The following is a 22,292-nucleotide window of genomic DNA, read 5'->3' on the forward strand; positions in this document are numbered from 1 at the left end:
TGTTTTAACAAATATTTATGGAAACATCTTTTGGTAAGTACATTGCATTAGAATTTCCACCATTTTGAATAAGTGTGTATGCACATTTAGTTCAAAATAGTGATATTTAAAGTGTCTTCTTAACTTTTTACAGTGAAGAAAAATTTAGACAGCATATTTATGCATTAATTTATATATTATCAAGTGTGTAAGACAGGAGACATATTTATTGTATTATTGAGAGAATTTGTTTTATAAAGTTTTACTAATATCCTAATAATAATATTCTAATACATGTATAATGAATATGGTATAAAACTATAGACATCTGGGGTAAGACTGCCAATAAGACATCTATCCACAAATGACAGATATATATATATATCTTTTTTTTCTTGTTGAACATGTTGAACAACTCTTTCTGTTTTGAGAATTTCAATATATATCTAAATACTTCTCCTTGCATAAAAATTAATATGGCTGCAGGATTAACTAGATTGTATTTACTAGATAACTTTTAACTAGAGTCTCTAAAGAGCCTGTGTCGCTCACCTTGGTCTATGTGCATATTCAACAACGGACACTCTCCAACATTGTAGACAAGAATAGAATTCACGACAAAAATCAGTTTAGATGATCTTGTATTGCTTATCATTTAGCCTGTTTAGTTTCTCTCTAACTTCTTTAGTTTTTGCTCAAAACACAAAAGAAGATAAACAAAATCCTCATTTAAGGGCTATCCCTCCTATAAAGAGTCAGTCTACTTAACTATATCGGCAACATTTGAATTGTTAGTAGATCTTGACTAAGGGCGATAAGGGCAATAACTCCAAAAAGAGTCATCTGACCATTTCCTCCATATTGTCTTCATTGTAGATTTTCTTTTGCTGATCATTTTTGCCTAGCTAATTTTCTATCTGTCTAATATAGTTTTAAGATAGAAGGCAAAAAACGGAAAGATTGGTCAGCGAAGGGCAATAACTCTAATAAGGAGTCTATAGACAATTTTGACCATGTTGACCTTCATGTATCTGTAGAACTTGTCTTGTTCATCATCTTCACCGCTGTATCTATTATAGTTTTCAAGATAGTAGGCAAAAATCAAAACTAGAGGCTCTAAAGAGCCTGTGTCGCTCACCTTGGTCTATGTGAATATTAAACAAAGGAAGCAGATGGATTCATGACGAAATGATGTTTTGGTGATGGTGGTACATCTTACTTTACTGAACATTCTTGCTGCTTACAATTATCACTATCTATAATGAACTTGGCCCCAATAGTTTCTGTTGAAAATGTTACCGGTAGTAAAAATTTACAAATTTTATGAAAATAGTTAAAAATTTACTATAAACATGGACAATTACTCCTTAGGGGGTCAATTGACTATTTTGATCATGTTGACTTATTTGTGAATCTTACTTTGCTGAACATTATTGCTCTTTACAGTTTATCTCTATCTATAATAATATTCAAGATAATAACCGAAAACAGCAAAATTTCCTTAAAATTACCAATCCAGGGGCAGCAACCCAACGACTGTTTCTCTGATTCATCTGAAAATGTATGGGCAGATAGCTCTTGACCTGATGATAAATTTTACTCCCTGTCAGATTTGCTCTAAATGCTTTGGTTTTTGAGTTATAAGCCAAAAACTGCATTTGACCCCTATGTTCTATTTTTAGCCATGGCGGCCATCATGGTTGGTTTGGCCTGTCACACCACACATTTTTTAAACAAGATACATCAAACATGATTGTGGCCAAGTTTGGATTCATTTGGCCCAGCAGTTTCAGAGGAGAAGATTTTCGTAAAAGATATATAAAATTTACAAAAAATGGTTAAAAATTTACTTTAAAGGGCAATAACTCCTAAAGGGGTTAACTGACCGTTTTGGTCATGTTGACTTATTTGTAAATCTTACTTTGCTGAACATTATTGCTGTTTACAGTTTATCTCTATCTATAATAATATTCAAGATAAAAACCAAAAACAGCAAAATTTTCCCTAAAATTACCAATTCAGGGGCAGCAACCTAACAAAGGATTGTCCGATTCATCTGAAAATTTTAGAGCAGATAGATCTTGACCTGATAAACAATATCACTCCATGTCAGATTTGCTCTAAATGCTTCGTTTTTTTAGTTATAAGCCAAAAACTGCATTTTACCCCTATGTTCTATTTTTAGCCATGGCGGCCATCTTGGTTGGTTTGGCGGGTCACGCCACACATTTTTTTAAACTAGATACCCCAGAGATAATTGTGGCCAAGTTTGGTGTAATTTGGCCCAGTAGTTTCAGAGGAGAAGATTTTTTTAAAAGTTAACGACGACGGACAACGACGACCATGACGGACGCCGGACGCCAAGTGATGAGAAAAGCTCACTTGGCCCTTCGGGCCAGGTGAGCTAAAAATGGTAAAATTTGTCATTTGAGGGCATTTAATCCTACAAGAAGTCATCTGACGGTTTTGACAAGTATAGACAATTGGCAGAGCTCAACATCCTGATCATTTAAGCTCTTATCAGATTTTCTCTTTATAATGGTTTTCAAAATTATAGACAAAGGGTCTCTTCTACTAACTTGCCTAGTCTGGGGGGCATTCACCCAATATAAGTATATATGGTTTTTAGAAAAGTAACACGGAATAATTCTGACAAGAGTGCACCCACTGAAATGTCTCGCCTGCTTTACTAACCATGATTGGTTTTATGTTGATAGTCCTAAAGATAAAGTTTCACTACAAGTATCACATAAACTTAAAATTATTAATGATCCATGAAAATGAGGTCAAGGTCATATAAACCAAGTCAGAAAGACATGTACACCTTACAATCATTCCATGCATCAAATAAAGTTGACCTTATTGCTTATAGTATCTAAGAAGCACACTTAAACAGGAAAACTAAACACTGACCAATGAACCATAAACATGAGGTCAAGGTCAGATGAACCCTACCAGACAGACATATACACCTTACAATCATTCCATACACCAAACATAGTTGACCTATTGCTTATAGTATACAAGAAAAAGACCAAACCATAAAAACTTAACATTGACCAATGAACCATGAAAATTAGGTCAAGTAATGACACCTGCCAGACAGACATGTAGACATTGCAATCATTCCATACACCAGATATAGTTGACCTATTGCTTATAGTATTAGAAAAACAGATCAAAACACAAAAACTTAACATTGACCAATGAACCATGAAAATGAGGTCAAGGACAAATGACACCTGCCAGTCAGACATGTACACCTTACAATCATTAATCCATACACCAAATATTGTTGACCTACTGGTTATAGTATTAGAAAAACAGACCAAAACACAAAAACTTAACATTGACCAATGAACTGTGAAAATGAGGTCAAGGTCAGATGAAACCTGCCAGACTGATATGTACCCCTTACAATTATTCTATACACCATACATAGCTGACCTACTGCTTATAGTATCCGAGAAACGGACCTAATCACCGACACGTAACTTTAACCTTGATCAGTGATCCATGAAATGAGGTGGAGGTCAGGTGAACCCTATCTGACGGACACGTAGACGTTGCAAGGAACCCATATACCAAATATATCCTTTTACTCATAAGTGAGAAATTCACAATACAAAAAAATCATATTTTTTTTCAAGCAGTCGCTGAACCATGCAAATGAGGTCAAGGACAATGGACATATGACAGATGGAAACTTCCTAACATAAGGTATCTGCATACAAAGTATGAAGCATCCAGGTCTTCTACCTTCTGAAATATAAAGTTTTATACAAATAGTTTACGCCGCCGCTGGATAGTAATACCTATGTCTCACTCTGCGACTTTCGTCACAGGCGAGACAAAAATGGAACATATATCCGGAGTCAAAAGTCAGTAATATGAAAATAGTCTATTTACAACAGATCTCTTAAATTATGTATATTATTTGTACATGTAAGCACTTCTCCCCAACTCTGATTTTTAAAACTTGGTTGATATACATATTTTATCAACTTATTTACTGTATAAAATATTTCGTTTAGATATGGGGGTTCTGTCCCTTCAAATATCTTCCAACTGTTAAAATTTCCTTCTAATCAATCAGCTGCCAAGGAAACTGAAGTTACAATCCAGAACTCCTTTTTTCAATTATGTATCAATGACTTTGAAACACCAGACCTTTTTATCCAAGAATCAATACGCTTTGTTAACCTTCCTTTATGTACATTCTTACAAAAGTCTTTTTATCCAAGAATCAATACGCTTTGTAAACCTTCCTTTATGTACATTCTTACAAAAGTCTTTTTATCCAAGAATCAATACGCTTTGTAAACCTTCCTTTATGTACATTCTTACAGACCTTTTTATCCAAGAATCAATACGCTTTGTAAACCTTCCTTTATGTACATTCTTACAGACCTTTTTATCCAAGAATCAATACGCCTTGTAAACCTTCCTTTATGTACATTCTTACAAAAGTCTTTTTATCCAAGAATCAATACGCTTTGTTAACCTTCCTTTATGTACATTCTTACAAAAGTCTTTTTTATCCAAGAATCAATACGCTTTGTAAACCTTCCTTTATGTACATTCTTACAAAAGTTTCATTTTAATCTAGCAGCCAAGGGTAGTGAAGGTATCTGGAAGCCATTAGTTTTGGACAAGGGACAAAAAGACTGAGACAAAACAATAAACAGCTGCGCCATGAGCGCATGATACGCCCGATGTCTTGTGTGGAAGTTTTATGCAATAATCATCAATAGTTTCTGAGAAAGTTTCAAGCAATAACCATATATTGTTTTTGAGACACGGTGGGACATGTGAAACCCCAAACCTTGTTTTTTTTACAAAAAAATGAATATCACTAAAATAAAATTTGGAATCAAAACCAAAAAGTATACAGATCTTTAGATTAATATAACAAAGAAGTGTGTCAAGTTTTAAGCAATAATCATACATTATTTTGAGATACGGCGCGACATGTAAAACAAACCTCCCCTGTTTAACAAAATACTCAATAACTCAAAAATGAAATTTTGAATCATCACCAAAATTTATACAGATCTTTAGATTAATATAACAAAGACATGTCTTAAGTTTTAAACAATAATCATAAATCGTTTTTGAGATATGGTGCGACATGTAAAAAAAACCTCCCCCTTTTTACAAAATACTCAATAACTCAAAATAGAATTTTGAATCATCACCAAAAATTATACAGATATTAAGATTAATAAAACTAACATGACTAAGAAGTGTTTAAAGTGTTAAGCCATAATCAAGAATCGTTTTTGAAATACGGTGCGACATGTGAAAACCAGATGCTCCGCAGGGCGTAGCTTTATACGACCGCAGAGGTTGAACCCTGAACGGTTGGGGCAAGTATGGACACAACATTCAAGCTGGATTCAGCTCTAAATTTGGATTGTGATTAAATAGTTGACACAGCATAGGTTTCTGACACAGAATGAATGTGTTCTAATGAACTTAAAATATTTGTTTTCTCTTAGAGCAATTCACTATGCTGTTGAATATTAATCCTCTCAAAAAAATGTTAGAAGAAATTTTCTTTTTATTTATGAAATTTCAAATGAGAAAAATTGAACCCAATTTTTTAAACACATCCCCCTTTCCCTTATTCCAAAACTAATCTCAATTAAAATATTCTAATGGAGTTTGCAACAATAACTACTCATTTAAATACATCATAAAATATTAAGATGTAAAAAAACTGCTTGTTATCACTGAATGGTAAAGATTATTTAAATTTATCAGTTGGTAGTAAAAAGTGAATATACATTGTATATTGTATATAACAAAGATTTTTAAAAGTTGATTCTGGACAAAGAAAGATAACTCCAATTAAAAAAAATTCTTGCTATTGCACAATAAGATATTTCTTGCTTACTATTCTGGACAAAGAAAGATAACTCTAATTAAAAAAAAATTTGCTATTTCACAATATTTTGCAATTAGATATTTCTTGCCATTGCACAATACTGTGCTATTGAAAAGACTTGCTATTGCACAATACTTAATATAATAATTTTAGATCCTGATTTGGACCAACTTGAAAACTGGGCCCATAATCAAAAATCTAAGTACATGTTTAGATTCAGCATATCAAAGAGGCCCAAGAATTCAATTTTTGTTAAAATCAAACTTAGTTTAATTTTGGACCCTTTGGACTTTAATGTAGACCAATTTGAAAACAGGACCAAAAATGAAGAATCTACATACACAGATAGATTTGGCATATCAAAGAACCCCAAGATTCAATTTTTGATGAAAAAAAAAATCAAACAAAGTTTAATTTTGGACCCCGATTTGGACCAACTTGAAAACTGGGCCAATAATCAAGAATCTAAGTACATTTTTAGATTCAACATATCAAAGAACCCAACCGATTCATTTTTTGTCAAAATCAAAATAAGTTTAAGTTTGGACCCTTTGGACCTTAATGTAGACCAATTTGAAAACAGGACCAAAAGTTGAGAATCTACATATACAGTTAGATTCGGCATATCAAAGACCCCCAATTATTCAATTTTGATGAAATCAAACAAAGTTTAATTTTGGACCCTTTGGGCCCCTTTTTCCCTAAACTGTTGGGACCAAACTCCCAAAATCAATACCAACCTTCCTTTCATGGTCATAAACCTTGTGTTTAAATTTCATAGATTTCTATTTACTTATACTAACGTTATGGTGCGAAAACCAAGAAAAATGCTTATTTGGGCCCCTTTTTGGCCCCTTATTCCTAAAGTGTTGGGTCCTAATCTCCAAAAATCAATACCAATTTTCCTTTTGTGGTCATAAACATTGTGTTAAAATTTCATTGATTTATATTTACTTAAACTAAAGTTATTGTGTGAAAACCAAGAAAAATGCTTATTTGGGCCCTTTATTGGCCCCTTATTCCTAAACTGTTGAAACCAAAACTCCCAAAATCAATCCCAACCTTTCTTTTGTGGTCAACCTTGTGTCAAAATTTCATAGATTTCTATTCACTTAAACTAAAGTTATGGTGCGAAAACAAAGAAAATGCTTATTTGGGCCCTTTTTGTCCCCTAATTCCTAAAATGTTAGGACAAAAACTCCCAAAATAAATACCAACCTTCCTTTTATGGTCATAAACCTTGTGTTAAAATTTCATAGATTTCTATTCACTTTTACTAAAGTTAGAGTGCGAAAACTAAAAGTATTCGGACGACGACAACGACGACGACAACGCAGACGACGACGCCAACGTGATAGCAATATACGACGAAATTTTTTTCAAAATTTGCGGTCGTATAAAAACACACCCCTGTTTTAGTTACAAAGTGCTGTAACTCAAAAAGTTTTAATTTAATTTTCACCAAAAAGTATACAGATCATTTGATGATCATAAGAAACAACTATGTTAAGTTTCATGAAATTTGGATAAGTCTTTCTCAAGTTACGGTGCGACATGTTTAGGCCGGACAGACAAACGGACAGACAGACGGACGGACGGACACCGGACATTTGTATACCATAATACGTCCCGTCAAAATTTTGAAGGGCGTATAAAAACTATATATATGCTCCATTTTGCACACCAATGAGCATAAACAAACTTCTGATTTTTTGGATTTCATTTTGTTTTGCTGCTCTCAACAACGGAAACTCTTTCAATTTTATACTTAACCAAAGCTGGCCAATAACAGTCAAACCATTTTTACTACATTTAACTGTGTCATGCCATTTTCTGATCTTTCAAATGACCATATCTCTCCTTAGTTGATCTCCGTTTTGCCATCAGCAACATATTTAAATTTGAAAAGAATTGGTAGAACATCCCGTACTTTTACATATCATTGTCAATAACAAGTGTGGAAACAGACTAGCGTGAAAAGTATCCAGCATTCTGAGCAATAGTCAGATAATCTCCCCTTTTTTACAAAATACTCAATAACTCAAAATAAAATTTTGAGTCATCACCAAAAAGTGTACAGATCTTTAGATTAATATAACAAAGAGGTGTGTAAAGTTTTAAGCAATAATCATAAATTGTTTTTGAGATACGGCGCAACATGTAAAAAAAAAACTCCCCCTTTTTTACAAAATACTAAATAACTCAAAAATAAAACTTTGAATCATCACCAAAAAGTATACAGATAATGAGATTAATGTAACTAAGAAGTGTGTAAAGTTTTAAACAATAATCAAGAATCGTTTTTGAGATACGGTGCGACATGTGAAAAAGAATCACACCACTGTTTTAGTTACAAAGTGCGGTAACTCAAAAAGTTTAAATCTTATTTTTACCAAAAAGTATACAGATCATTTGACCATCATAAGAAACTACAATATTAAGTTTCATGAAATTTAAATAAGGCGTTTTCAAGTTATGGTGCGACATGTTTACACCGGACAGACGGACAGACACTGGACATTTGTATACCATAATATGTGGCGTATAAAAAATAAGAGACATCCAACAGATGAGAACACAGATTTTAAACATTTGTCTTTCACATATGCCAACATGTATATTAGGCAACAAGCTTGGAATTGTCAACTTACATTGTTAACTGACAAAAATTACTACAATGACATTGAAAACTACAGGCAACTGTTTTATTGTAATTTCTTTGTACCAAGTCTGTGTTGTCTCTTATAATCTGTGAATATCTTTTAAAGTAAGACAAGACTATTTACCTTAAGGAAGTCCATCACTTCTTTCTTCTTCCTTTTTCTCTCTTCATCATCATAGCTTTCTATTTTTACCAGATCATAAGGAGTCTTACCCTGAAATACAATCAAATCATATTTCATTAATTATATATATATATATATATCTTTTATTTCAAAAACTGTAAAACATTAAATAATAGGTAACTGTTGCATTAATTTTACCTATCAGGGATCTCCATGGCCTGTTAAACGATGGCGCCCCGCCATCGTTCAAATGTCTTTCGCCATCGTCAAATGACCCGCGCCATCGTTCAATTGTCTTCCGCCATCGTTCAAAACTGTAATCGTTTTTATAGCCTGACACCATTTTTTTATCAATTATAATCAAATGCATGTAATTGCATAACCCTCGGGCTTTTTTTTATAGTATAATCCAATACAATTCTAACGCCTGAGGGATATCGGGATTAAAATCGCTAATCACTTGTACCTGAGCTTGTACAGGTAGATCAACAAACCAGACAGGAGAATATTATCTGAAGATTCATTTGTCGAATTATTTAACTATGTTTCCGCAAATGCTAATGATAATTCAGATTAAATAAATATATTAATAATCCAGTAACAAAGTTTAACAAGTCGAACACGTGCTTTTATTTTGACTTACGCAATCAGCATCCCCCTTTTTAAGAAGTATAAAATAAGACGTAAAACAGTAGTTATTATTTCATCGCAAATAACTCGAGTACTGCTGTATTGTAACAATAATATAGAATTACTTTAAAAGTTAAAAAGTTAAAACTTTTAATATTTCCTGTAAAGAAATATTGTATCGTTATTCCGAATTCATTTCGTAGTTTACAATCAAATTAATACGTCCACGTTTTCGGTTTCTATTCAGACTCGAAAGATGCATGTTGCATATAGCATTGATTTGCTAGATAAAGTCATTACAAAACTTTTCATTTGACAACGTTTGCTTTGCAAATCTTTTTAACCTTTTACATAACCTGTACGACTCGTTTTGTCGTTGCTGCAAACCAGCCATACCGGTAATGGGTTCATGACTTCTGAATTTGATAGTGTTCGTGAAAAATAAGCTCCACATGATTTTTAACCCCCATAACAATAACCAAAAATAGCAAGAAAACTACATGGGGACCTTCGTGATAGCTATTGGTCATTCTCGACTAAGGGAAAGGGAGGGGGCATGAAGGCTTGGCCTTTCAAGGGTTACAAACGGCAATTATTGAAAATATATATACTTTTATATAGTATTTATAATGAAAATTCAAATAAATATAATTTAAATAAGCAAGGAATTAGCATGTTCACCTATCCTTATGTAGAGGGATGAAATACTTTCGATCGCGCTTCACTGTACGGCGTAGATACGGTTTATGATGGTGAAAGTTCCTCCTTCGTTCAATTTTCATCCATGGAGATCCCTGCCTTTACAATGCAGAATGTTGTCTTATTTATATATACTTGAAATAAAAACCAGTGAACCTAAACTAACAACATATATGAAGTGTCATTATAAAGAGATCAATGAATAATATTTGAGATTTTGCTGTTAAAGAAATTATCGAATGATTGGTGTAGGTTGTGTGGGTGAAATGTGATAAGATGGTAGTTATATGTGTTGCTGGAGTATAATCAAATGGTAGTTTTGTTAATAGTGTATAATTGGTGTAAGATGTGTTGCTGGAGTATAATTAAATGGTAGTTTTGTTAGTAGTGTATGATTGGTGTAGGGTGTGTTGGTGGAATGTGATTAGATGGTAGTTTTGTTAATAGTGTATAATTGGTGTAAGGTGTATTGGTAGAATGTGATTAGATGGTAGTTTTGTAAACAGTGTATGATTGGTGTAAGATCTGTTGGTGAAATGTGATTAGATGGTAGTAAAGTGTGTTGTTGGAGTATGATTAGATTGTAGTTTTGTTAACTAGTGTATGATTGGTGTGAGGTGCATTAGTGGAATGTGATTAGATGGAAGTAAGAGGTGTTGGTGGAGTATGATGAGATGGCAGTTGTGTCAGTAATGTAGGATTTGTGTTAGGTGTGTTGGTGAAGTATGATGAGATGGTAGTTGTCTCAGTAATGTAGAATTTGTGTCAGGTGTGTTGGTGAAGTATGATGAGATGGTAGTTGTCTCAGTAGTGTAGGATTTGTGTTAGGTGTGTTGATGGAGTATGATGAGATGGTCGTTGTGTCAGTAATGTAGGATTGGTGTTAGGTGTGTTGGCAGAGTATAATGAGATGGTCGTTGTGTCAGTAATGTAGGATTGGTGTTAGGTGTGTTGGCGGAGTATAATGAGATGGTCGTTGTGTCAGTAATGTAGGATTGGTGTTAGGTGTGTTGGCAGAGTATAATGAGATGGTCGTTGTGTCAGTAATGTAGGATTGGTGTTAGGTGTGTTGGCGGAGTATAATGAGATGGTCGTTGTGTCAGTAATGTAGGATTGGTGTTAGGTGTGTTGGCAGAGTATAATGAGATGGTCGTTGTGTCAGTAATGTAGGATTGGTGTTAGGTGTGTTGGCGGAGTATAATGAGATGGTCGTTCAGGGTTGGCAAAGTATTACCCGCCCGGGAATTCCCGGGTGGGAAAACCCGGGTTTTCCCGGGCTGGGCAATACTCCCAGAAATAGGGAATAGTGGGCATTACTGGGCAATATGATTTTTTAAGCTTATTTTAATGTAAAATAGTAAAGTCTTGGTGTAGTTTAATAGTATTACTGCTAAATATACACTTTTTATACAGATAACCATTGACAGTCATTTCTAAAAGAATGAAAAATTCAATTTCATTCCCTTCTATGTAGCCAGAATACAAGATTTGTACATAAGCACAAATCATTGTTTCAATAATCCATACTTTGAAAAAAAAATATTGCAATGTTGAAGTGAATTGTTTATTTAAATGTTATACATTCATACATTTGTCATATTGCTAAATAAACACCCTAAGGGGTCATGCCATTAACACTTGAAAAACACAATAAAATTGAAAGGGCTGATTATTGTTACATAAACAAATCTGCATTATAATCAGAATAATTACTTACTAATTAGTGACAGTACATATGTATACTTTAATTAAATGTATTTTTTCTTACATGTAATTCATTTTTGTAATTGTTAATTTTTAATAGGAGTTATATTTATTTAAAAAAAAGTTTTTTGCTTTATGAATTACATTTGAACAGGTTTACCTGAATCCAGACAAACAAAAAAGGTTATATATATCTTAAATGTATAAAATTTGTGTTTGATCACTGAATCCTCTATAAAATTCAGACTAGTATTTTATATTACCCAGTATTGCCCAGTATTACCCACTAAAACCCAGTAAAACCCGGGTTTTCCCAGTATCTCCCACTGGGCTGGGCAATACTCATAAAACCCGGGTTTTTGCCAACCCTGTGGTCGTTGTGTCAGTAATGTAGGATTGGTGTTAGGTGTGTTGGCGGAGTATGATGAGATTGGAGTTGTATCAGTAGTGTAGGATTGGTGTTAGGTGAGTTGGTGGAGTATAATGAGATGGTCGTTGTGTCAGTAATGTAGGATTGGTGTTAGGTGTGTTGGCAGAGTATAATGAGATGGTCGTTGTGTCAGTAATGAAGGATTGGTGTTAGGTGTGTTGGCGGAGTATAATGAGATGGTCGTTGTGTCAGTAATGTAGGATTGGTGTTAGGTGTGTTGGCGGAGTATGATGAGATTGTAGTTGTATCAGTAATGTAGGATTGGTGTTAGGTGAGTTGGTGGAGTATAATGAGGTAGCATTGTGTCAGTAATGTAGGATTGGTGTTAGGTGTGTTGGCGGAGTATGATGAGATGGTTGTTGTATCAGTAGTGTAGAATTGGTGTAGGGTGTGTTGGTAGAGTATGATGAGATGGTAGTTGTGTCAGTAATGTAGGATTGGTGTTAGGTGTGTTGGTAGGTTGAGGTCAAGTGAAAACTGTCTGACGGGCATGAGGACCTTGCAAGGTACGCACATACCAAATATAGTTATACTTTATTTATAAAACATAATTTAACATTACAAACATTTTTTTTTTCAAGTAGTCACTGAACCATGAAAATGAGGTCAAGGACATTGGACATGTGACTGGCGGAAACTTCATAACATGAGGCATCCATATACAAAGTATGAAGCATCAAGGTCTTCCTCCTTCTTAAATATAAAGCTTTTAAGAAGTTAGCTAACGCCTCCGCCACTGCTTTACCACTATCCCTATGCCGAGCTTTCTGAGATTAAAGTCGCAGGCTCGACAAAAAATAATCAGTTTTAAGGGGGCTCATGGGTCTAAATCATTTTTTTAATTTAAAACTAGAGGCTCTATAGAGCCTGTGTCGCTCACCTTGGTCTATGTTAATATTAAACATTGTACACAGATGGATTCATGACAAAATTGTGTTTTGGTGATGGTGATGTGTTTGTAGATCTTACTTTACTAAACATTTTAACAGTAACATATAACAGTAGTTTCTGTGGAAAATGTTAGTGAAAATCTACAAATATTGTGAAAATTATTTAAAATTTACTATGAAGGGCAATAACTCCTTAAGGGGTAAATTGACTATTTTGGTCATGTTGACTTATTTTTAGTTCTTACTTTGCTGAACATTATTGCTGTTTACAGTTATCAATATCTATAATAATATTCAAGATAATAACAAAAAAACAGCAAAATTTCCTCAAAATTATCAATTCAGGGGCAGCAACCTAACAACCGATGATCCAATTCATCTGAAAATTCCAGGGCAGATAGATCTTGACCTGATCAACAACTTTACTTAGTGTCAGTTTTACTCTTAATGCTTTGGTTTTTGAGTTAAAAGCCAAAAACTGCATTTCATCCCTATGTTCTATTTTTAGACGTGGCGGACATCTTGGTTGGTTGGCCGGGTCATCGGACACAATTTTTAAACTAGATACCCCAATGATGATTGTGGCCAAGTTTCAATTAATTTGGCCGAGTAGTTTCAGAGGAGAAGATTTTTCTAAAAGATTACTAAGATTTACGAAAAATGGTTAAACATTGACTATAATGGGCAATAACTCCTAAAGTGGTCAAGTTGACAACTGACCATTTTGGTCATGTTGACTTATTTGTAGATCTTACTTTGCTGAACATTATTGCTGTTTACAGTTTATCTCTATCTAAAATAATATTCAAGATAATAGCCAGAAACAACAAAATTTCCTTAAAATTACCAATTCAGGGGCAGCAACCTAGCAACAGAATGTCAGATTCTTCTGAAAATTTCAGGGCAGATAGATCTTAACCTGATAAACAGTTTTATCCCACGTCAGATTTGCTCTAAATGCTTTGTTTTTTGAGTTATAAGCCAAAAACTGCATTTTACCCCTATGTTCTATTTTTAGCCATTGCGACCATCTTGGTTGGTTGGCGGGGTCACCGGACACAATTTTTGTACTAGATACCCCAATGATGATTGTGGCTAAGTTTGGTTAAATTTGGCCCAGTAGTTTCAGAGAAGATTTTTGTAAAAGTTAACGCCGGAGGCCAGGTGAGCTAAAAAATGGGATCACCGTTCATTTACACTCACAATCTGCCTTCGAAAGAAGTATACATTTTTGTTAATGTCCTTTTTTCTGTTGACCTAATAGGGGAAATAGTTGTAATATCGAAATAAAAAAAAGAACTAAATTTTACAGTTATTTAGTTCATGTACAGCTTTTTCGAAAACAACAATAAAAAATATAGGTCACCAATGAGTAAATTTAAGATATTTCTATTTAAATGCCAAAAAATGGCATTTTTGCACCAAAGGGAGATAATTTGGAGCTTTTTCAATTATATCTACATTTTAAAAGTCACCTGAGGCCAACAAGAATTGATTTTTTGGAATGATTCTTGTACCATAATGATAAAGTAATAACTACTTAAGGTAATAAATAAAATTTGTAATGAAAAATTATTGTTTAATTTTTTTGAAAATCTTATACCTGTGAGCCTCCTTAAGAAAACTGTGTTCATTCATTAAGTGTATTAATAAAAAGGTTAGTCCCTCCATGTACACGTTAAGCACAGACTGATTTCTTCATATTTAGTTTAACCTGTTTATTATACAGGTATTTCATCATAAACTTAAAAGTTGTACTTTATTATATATTATCTGCATCTGTTTACCCTCAACTATTGTATTTGTATTTATATTGTAATTGTACTTTCTCTGTTGACTTGTATTACGTTTTTAGAGAATAAAATAACTATCTATCTAATAAGAATAAAACTGAATGTTACCTGTTTTGTTTTCACCCAAGGACTGCATCCTTGATCTATTAAACATTTTGTTACATCAATCCGTCCATACTCAGCAGCATGATGTAAAGCTGTTTGTCCAAACTATAACAATATAAAAATATAAATATGTTAATAGTGTGTGATAACAAAATCATGAGAGGAGTCAAACAATTTACCAAATGTAAGAAATATAACATCGGGTAAGAAAATATCCAATTATATTTGTGTATAAACTATTAAATGGTAGATTAAGATATATAAATTCAATGTATATTTTCTGATTCAGTGAAACAAAACAGGTAAAAAAATAGTAAACTCTGAATTATATAAATGTAACAAGTCAAATAATAGCAACCCTCACTTTATATAAGTCTCACAAGTATTTGTTGTCTATTTAACATGTATGATTAACAAAATGATTTTATGTTGATTCAGTAAAATGATCAAAGTTGAAAAAAAAAAACTTTTTTCAAGAAACATTAAAACGAGTTATATTTTCTGATTCAGTACGAAGAGACAAGAAAAATAAGACCCCACTTTATATAATTCTGTCAAGTATTTGTTATTTTTAAAAGATGTTTCACATAAGATTTATCTGACTAAAGAAGTTAACACAACTTTTTCTCATCAACTTCTCATTAAAATCAGATGTTTACAAAATGATTTTTCATCAGGAAACAAAATAAAACCTTAACTATCTGATTCAGTTCTGTGTTACGAATAAAATGAGACCCCACTTTATATAATTCTAACAAATATATGTTGTCGATTAAACCTGTCTGATTAACAACATGATTTTGTGTAGATTCTGTATAAAGTGATGTTTGGTCAGAGTAAGGTGATCATATCTATCATTACCAGGTCTGTAGTCTCTAACTGACTGCCGTGAGTGACCAGGTAAGTCACCACCTCCAGGTGTCCTCTCAGAGCCGCCAACATTAATGGTGTCCATCCAAACTGTAATATCAATATATAACAAACATCAAAACTTGTGTCATAAACTTGACATTGTTGTGTAATAAATATAAACAAAATATATGTCATATGAATCAGTGGTCAAAACTGAATAAAATGACCAGTCACACTTTTATTTGTCTTCTACATAAACAACAAATAAACAACATGTTTTATTGTGAGATGTCAGAACTTCCATCAGAACTGTCTGGTTAAAAAATAACTTTTATCAAGAAACACAAACAATATTTATATCAATGGACTCAGTTGGACAAGACAATTAAAATGAGACCCCACTTTATATAATTCTAACAAATATTTGTTGTCCATTAAATCTGTCTGATTAACAATGATTACGTAGAATGATCAAAGTTAAAAAAAAAAAAAAATTCAAGAAACATTAAAACGAGTAATATTTTCTGATTCAGTACGAAGAGACAAGAAAAATAAGACCCCACTTTATATAATTCTGTCAAATATTTGTTATTTTTTAAAGATGTTTTACATTAGATCTGTAGAATTAACATTATCTAACTAAAGAAGTCAACACAACTTGTTCTCAACAACTTCTCAGCTGCCAGCTGCTTCTTATCATATGAGTTGTTGTGTATAAGGGTAATATAGCAATGGTGTATGTTTGTGGTGAGTATAAGTAAAGAACTGCAATAAGCCATGTTTATTTTTTTCAAGTTTGCATTGCCTATAAGTGTGATCTGTAACTTGTTTGTGATGAGTGTAATAATGTCATTGCTATGTCACATGTTGGTGTTGGCTATAAGAGTGTCATTGCTATGTCACATGTTGGTGTTGAGTATAAGAGTGTCACTACTATATCACATGTTGGTGTTGAGTATAAGAGTGTCATTGTTATGTCACATGTTGGTGTTGAGGTAAAGGGTGTCAGTGATATGTCACATGCTAGTGTTGAGGTAAAGAGTGTCATTGTTATGTCACATGTTGGTGTTGAGGTAAAGGGTGTCATTGCTATGTCACATGTTGGTGTTGAGTATAATAGTGTCATTGTTATGTCACATGTTGGTGTTGAGGTAAAGAGTGTCATTGCTATGTCACATGTTGGTGTTGAGTATAAGAGTGTCATTGCTATGTCACATGTTGGTGTTGAGGTAAAAAGTGTCATTGCTATGTCACATGTTGGTGTTGAGGTAAAGGGTGTCATTGCTATGTCACATGTTGGTGTTGAGTATAAGAGTGTCATTGCTATGTCACATGTTGGTGTTGAGGTGAAAAGTGTCAGTGATATGTCACATGCTAGTGTTGAGGTAAAGATTGTCATTGTTATGTCACATGTTGGTGTTGACTATAAGAGTGTCATTGTTTTGTCACATGTTGGTGTTGACTATATGAGTGGCATTGCTATGTCACATGTTGGTGTTGACTATAAGAGTGTCATTTCTATGTCAAATGTTGGTGTTGACTATTAGAGTATCATTCCTTTGTCACATGTCGGTGTTGAGTATAATAGTGTCACTGCTACGTCACATGTTGGTGTTGAGCATATGAGTGTCATTACTATGTCACATGTTAGTGTTGACTATAAGAGTGTCATTGCTAAGTGACATGTTGGTGTTGACTATAATAGTGTCATTGATATGTCACATGTTAGTTTTGACTATTAGAGTGTCATTACTAAGTCACAGATTGGTGTTGAGGTAAAGAGTGCCATTGCTATGTCACATGTTAGTGTTGACTATAAGAGTGTCATTGCTAAGAGACATGATGGTGTTGACTATAAGAGTGTCATTACTATATCACATGTTGGTGTTGACTATAAGAGTGTCATTGCTATGTCACATGTTGGTGTTGATCATATGAGTGTCATTACTATATCACATGTTGGTGTTGACTATAATAGTGTCATTGCTATGTCACATGTTGGTGTTGACTATAAGAGTGTCATTGCTATGTCACATGTTGGTGTTGAGCATATGAGTATCATTGCTATGTCACATGTTGGTGTTGAGCATATCAGTGTCATTGCTATGTCACATGTTGGTGTTGAGTATAAGAGTGTCATTGCTATGTCATATGTTGGTGTTGACTATAAGAGTGCCATTGCTATGTCAAATGTTGGTGTTGACTAAAAGAGTGTCATTGATATGTCACATGTTGGTGTTGAGCATATCAGTGTCATTGCTATGTCACATGTTGGTGTTGACTATAAGAGTGTCATTGCTATGTCACATGTTGGTGTTGACTATAAGATTATCATTGCTATGTCACATGTTGATGTTGACTATAAGAGTGTCATTGCTATGTCACATGTTGGTGTTGACTATAAGAGTGTCATTGCTATGTAACATGTTGGTGCTGACTATAAGAGTGTCATTGCTATGTCACATGTTGGTGTTGAGGTAAAGAGTGTCATTGCTATGTCACATGTTGGTGTTGGCTATAAGAGTGTCATTGCTATGTTAGTGTTGAGTGTAATAATGTCATTGCTATGTCACTAGTTGGTGTCGAGGTAAAGTGTGTCATTGCTATGTCACATGTTGGTGTTGACTATAAAAGTGTCATTGCTATGTAACATGTTGGTGCTGACTATAAGAGTGTCATTGCTATGTCACATGTTGGTGTTGACTATAAGAGTGTAATTGCTATGTCACATGTTGGTGTTGAGGTAAAGAGTGTCATTGCTATGTCACATGTTGGTGTTGGCTATAAGAGTGTCATTGCTATGTTAGTGTTGAGTATAAGAGTGTCATTGCTAAGTGACATGTTTGTGTTGACTATAAGAGTGTCATTGCTATGTCTCATGTTGGTTTTGAGCATATGAGTGTCATTGCTATGTCACATTTTGGTGTTGACTATCAGAGTGGCATTGCTATGTCATATGTTGGTGTTGAGGTAAAGAGTGTCATTGATAGGTCAAATGTTTGGTGTTGATGTAGAGTGTCATTGGTATGTCATATGTTGGTGTTAAGGTAAATAGTGTCATTGATAGGTCAAATGTTTGGTGTTGATGTAGTGTCATTGGTATGTCATATGTTGGTGTTAAGGTAAATAGTGTCATTGATAGGTCAAATGTTTGGTGTTGATGTAGAGTGTCATTGGTATGTCATATGTTGGTGTTAAGGTTAAGAGTGTCATTGCTATGTCACATATTGGTGTCGACTATAAGAGTGTCATTGCTATGTCACATGTTGGTGTTGAGCATAAGAGTGTCATTGCTATGTCACATGTTGGTGTTGACTATGTCACATGTTGTATGATCAAGTGTCACATGTCATGTTCAGTATAGGAGTGGTAAATGAATGTTGTATGATGTGGTGTCACATGTCATGTTCAGTACAGGAGTGGTAAATGAATGGTGTAGAATCAGGTGTCACATGTCATGTTCAGTACTGGAGTGGTAAATGAATGTTGTATGATGTGGTGTTACATGTCATGTTCAGTACAGGAGTGGTAAATGAATGTTGTATGATCAGGTGTTACATGTCATGTTCAGTACAAGAGTGGTAAATGAATGATGTATAATCAGGTGTCACATGTCATGTTCAGTACTGGAGTGGTAAATGAAAGTAGTATGATCAGGTGTCACATGTCATGTTCAGTTCTGGAGTGGTTAATGAATGTTGTATAATCAGGTGTTACATGTCATGTTCAGTACTGGAGTGGTAAATGAATGTTGTATAATCAGGTGTCACATGTCATGTTCAGTACAGGAGTGGTATATATGCATGTTGTATAATCAGGTGTTACATTACATTTTCCGTACAGGAGTGGTAAATGCAGGTTGTATGATCAGTGTCACGTGTCATGTTCAGTACAGGAGTGGTAAATGCAGGTTGTATGATCAGGTGTCACATGTCATGTTTAGTACAGGAGTGGTTAATGAATGTTGTAAGATCAGGTGTTACATGTCATGTTCAGTACAAGAGTGGTAAATGAAATTTGTATGATCAGGTGGCACATGTCATGTTCAGTACAAGAGTGTTAAATGAATGTTGTATAATCAGGTGTTACATGTCATGTTCAGTACAAGAGTGGTTAATTAAAGTTGTATGATCAGGTGGCACATGTCATGTTCAGTACAATAGTGGTAAATGAATGCTGTATACTCAGGTGTCATATGTCTTGTTCAGTACAAGAGTGGTAAATTCATGTTGTATGTTCAGGTGTCACATGTCATGTTCAGTACTGGAATGAGTAAACTGGAATGGGTAATGAATGCTGCATGTCACATGTCATGTTCAGTACAAAAGTGGTAAATGCAGGTTGTATAATCAGGTGTCACATGTCATGTTCAATACAAGAGTGGTAAATGTATGTGGTATAATCAAGGGTCACATGTCATGTTCAGTACAAGAGTGGTAAATGCAGGTTTTATGATCAGGTGTCACATGTTATGTTCAGTACAGAAGTGGTTAATGAATGTTGTAGAATCAGGTGTCACATGTCATATTCAGTATAGGAGTGGTAAATGAATGTTGTATGATGTGGTGTCACATGTTATGTTCAGTACAGAAGTGGTTAATGCATGTTGTATGATCAGGTGTCACATGTCATGTTTAGTACAGGAGTGGTTAATGAAAGTTGAATGATCAGGTGTCATGTCTCAAGTAATGGTCATGCAAGATTTATTTTGAACCAAAGTAATGTTTTTTGTGTAGAATACTATGTTAAGTGTAATGAAGTAAATCACAATATTTCAGTTGTATACAGTTTCGAAGTATCAGACAGCAACTCTTTGACATACAAACTGGAGTGGTTTTCATCAGTGTAATAAAGTTAATCACAATATATCATAATACTATGTTTCTTAATATTTTGAAGACAAGAGTATTTGCAATAACTAGAATGTACACTGAATCACTAACACTAACAAGGGCAGTGTTTAACTGATCCACATTATGTGTACTATATATAATAAATATCTGTAAATGTGTTAAACATTTTACTTTACTTACAGAATCTCTACATTCCAAGTTAGCTCTGTTCTTTACACATAATTCTACCTCTTTTATATTCCCCTGCCTTGCAGCTGTAAGAAGTTTCTGTAAGCAAAACAAAGCTTTTACATTTTCCTCTAGAACATACAAATGTATTATAAATGTAATAATTGAAATTAACAACTACATTTTTACAGTTTCAACAGTTTATACCAAATACAGTGATTACCAAGAAGGAGTGAAATTGTTGTGTATAATTTCAGAGTTTTTTTTTTAGAAAAGTCTGTAGACAATTGTATTATGTATCAGTTTGGAGATCAGCCTAAGTTTTTGTTGAGGTTTGTGTTGCTCGGTCTTTAGTTTTTGTTGAGGTTTGTGTTGCTCGGTCTTTAGTTTTTTATGTAATGTTTTGAATATAAAAAGAAGATGTGGTATGATTGCCAATGAGACAATTCTACAAAATAGACAAAATGACACAGAAAATAACAACTATAGGTCACTGTACAGCCTTCAACAATGATCAAAGCCCATATGGCATAGTCAGCTATAAAAGGCCCTGAAATGACTAATGTAGACTGTTGAATTTTGATTGTTTTTCATTTTTTTCTATGGCGTTGTCAGATTCTCTTCGACTTAAAGAGTTGTTAATGTCCTACAATATCTTACGTTTCTTTTTTTTTGTCTCCTGGAATTTTGTATATTGAAATTCTGTTCACTGTAGTCATTTTGATTTCTCCTGTTCTCCCCCTGAGAAAACTGCACGCCTGTATCTTTATAACATAGGTCACATGACATAAGTCACATGACACTGACTGACTCTGAGAATATTACACACCTGTATCTTAATGTACATTTTATAGACAACATAAGTCACATGACATAGGTCACATGACACTGACTGACTCTGAGAATACTGCACGCCTGTATCGTATCTTTATGTACATTTTATAGACAACATAAGTCACATGACATAGGTCACATGACACTGACTGACTCTGAGAATACTGCACACCTGTATCTTTATGTACAGTTTATAGACAACATAGATCACATGACATACATTTTATAGGTCACATGACACTGACTGACTCTGAGAATACTACACACCTGTATCTTTATGTACAGTTTATAGACAACATGGGACACATGACATAGGTCACATGACAATGACTTTTAAGAAGAAAAACTTACCTTATCCCAACTTGCCATTATATCCTGTAAAAGAAAATGAAATCATTGTATATTTATTAAAATAAGGAGATATGATTACCAATGAGACAACTATCCACTTAAGTTCAAATGAAGTGGATGTAAGCAATTATAGGCATCGGTACGGCCTTCAACAATAAGAACAAGAGGCTGTCAAGTGACAGCAAACTGGTTTTTCCTGCATACAATGTAGGTCGAACCCTGAACAGTTGAACAAGTATGGACACAACATTTAAGCTTAAGACATACCTGTCAACCTGTGACGATGATGACCTGCATTGAAGAATCAAATCACAAGTCATAAAGCGTA

At 33.9% G+C, this 22,292-nt stretch overlaps 1 protein-coding gene across 1 annotated transcript in view; it reads right to left on the bottom strand.

Moving 5' to 3' along the window:
• LOC134718362 (uncharacterized) overlaps positions 1–21,982 on the bottom strand; it is a 57,368-nt gene extending 35,386 nt beyond the window's left edge. Inside the window, exons 1-5 of the mRNA XM_063580859.1 lie at positions 21,965–21,982; positions 20,792–20,878; positions 15,768–15,866; positions 14,910–15,011; positions 8,656–8,745 (exon numbers count right to left, since the gene is read on the bottom strand). Of these exons, the coding sequence (XP_063436929.1) occupies positions 8,656–8,745; positions 14,910–15,011; positions 15,768–15,866; positions 20,792–20,878; positions 21,965–21,982 (396 nt within the window). The remainder of the gene's footprint in view (positions 1–8,655; positions 8,746–14,909; positions 15,012–15,767; positions 15,867–20,791; positions 20,879–21,964) is intronic.
• Positions 21,983–22,292: the final 310 nt, after the last annotated feature.

This window comes from Mytilus trossulus, chromosome 5 (genome assembly GCF_036588685.1).
Source record: "Mytilus trossulus isolate FHL-02 chromosome 5, PNRI_Mtr1.1.1.hap1, whole genome shotgun sequence".
NCBI lineage: Eukaryota > Metazoa > Mollusca > Bivalvia > Mytilida > Mytilidae > Mytilus > Mytilus trossulus.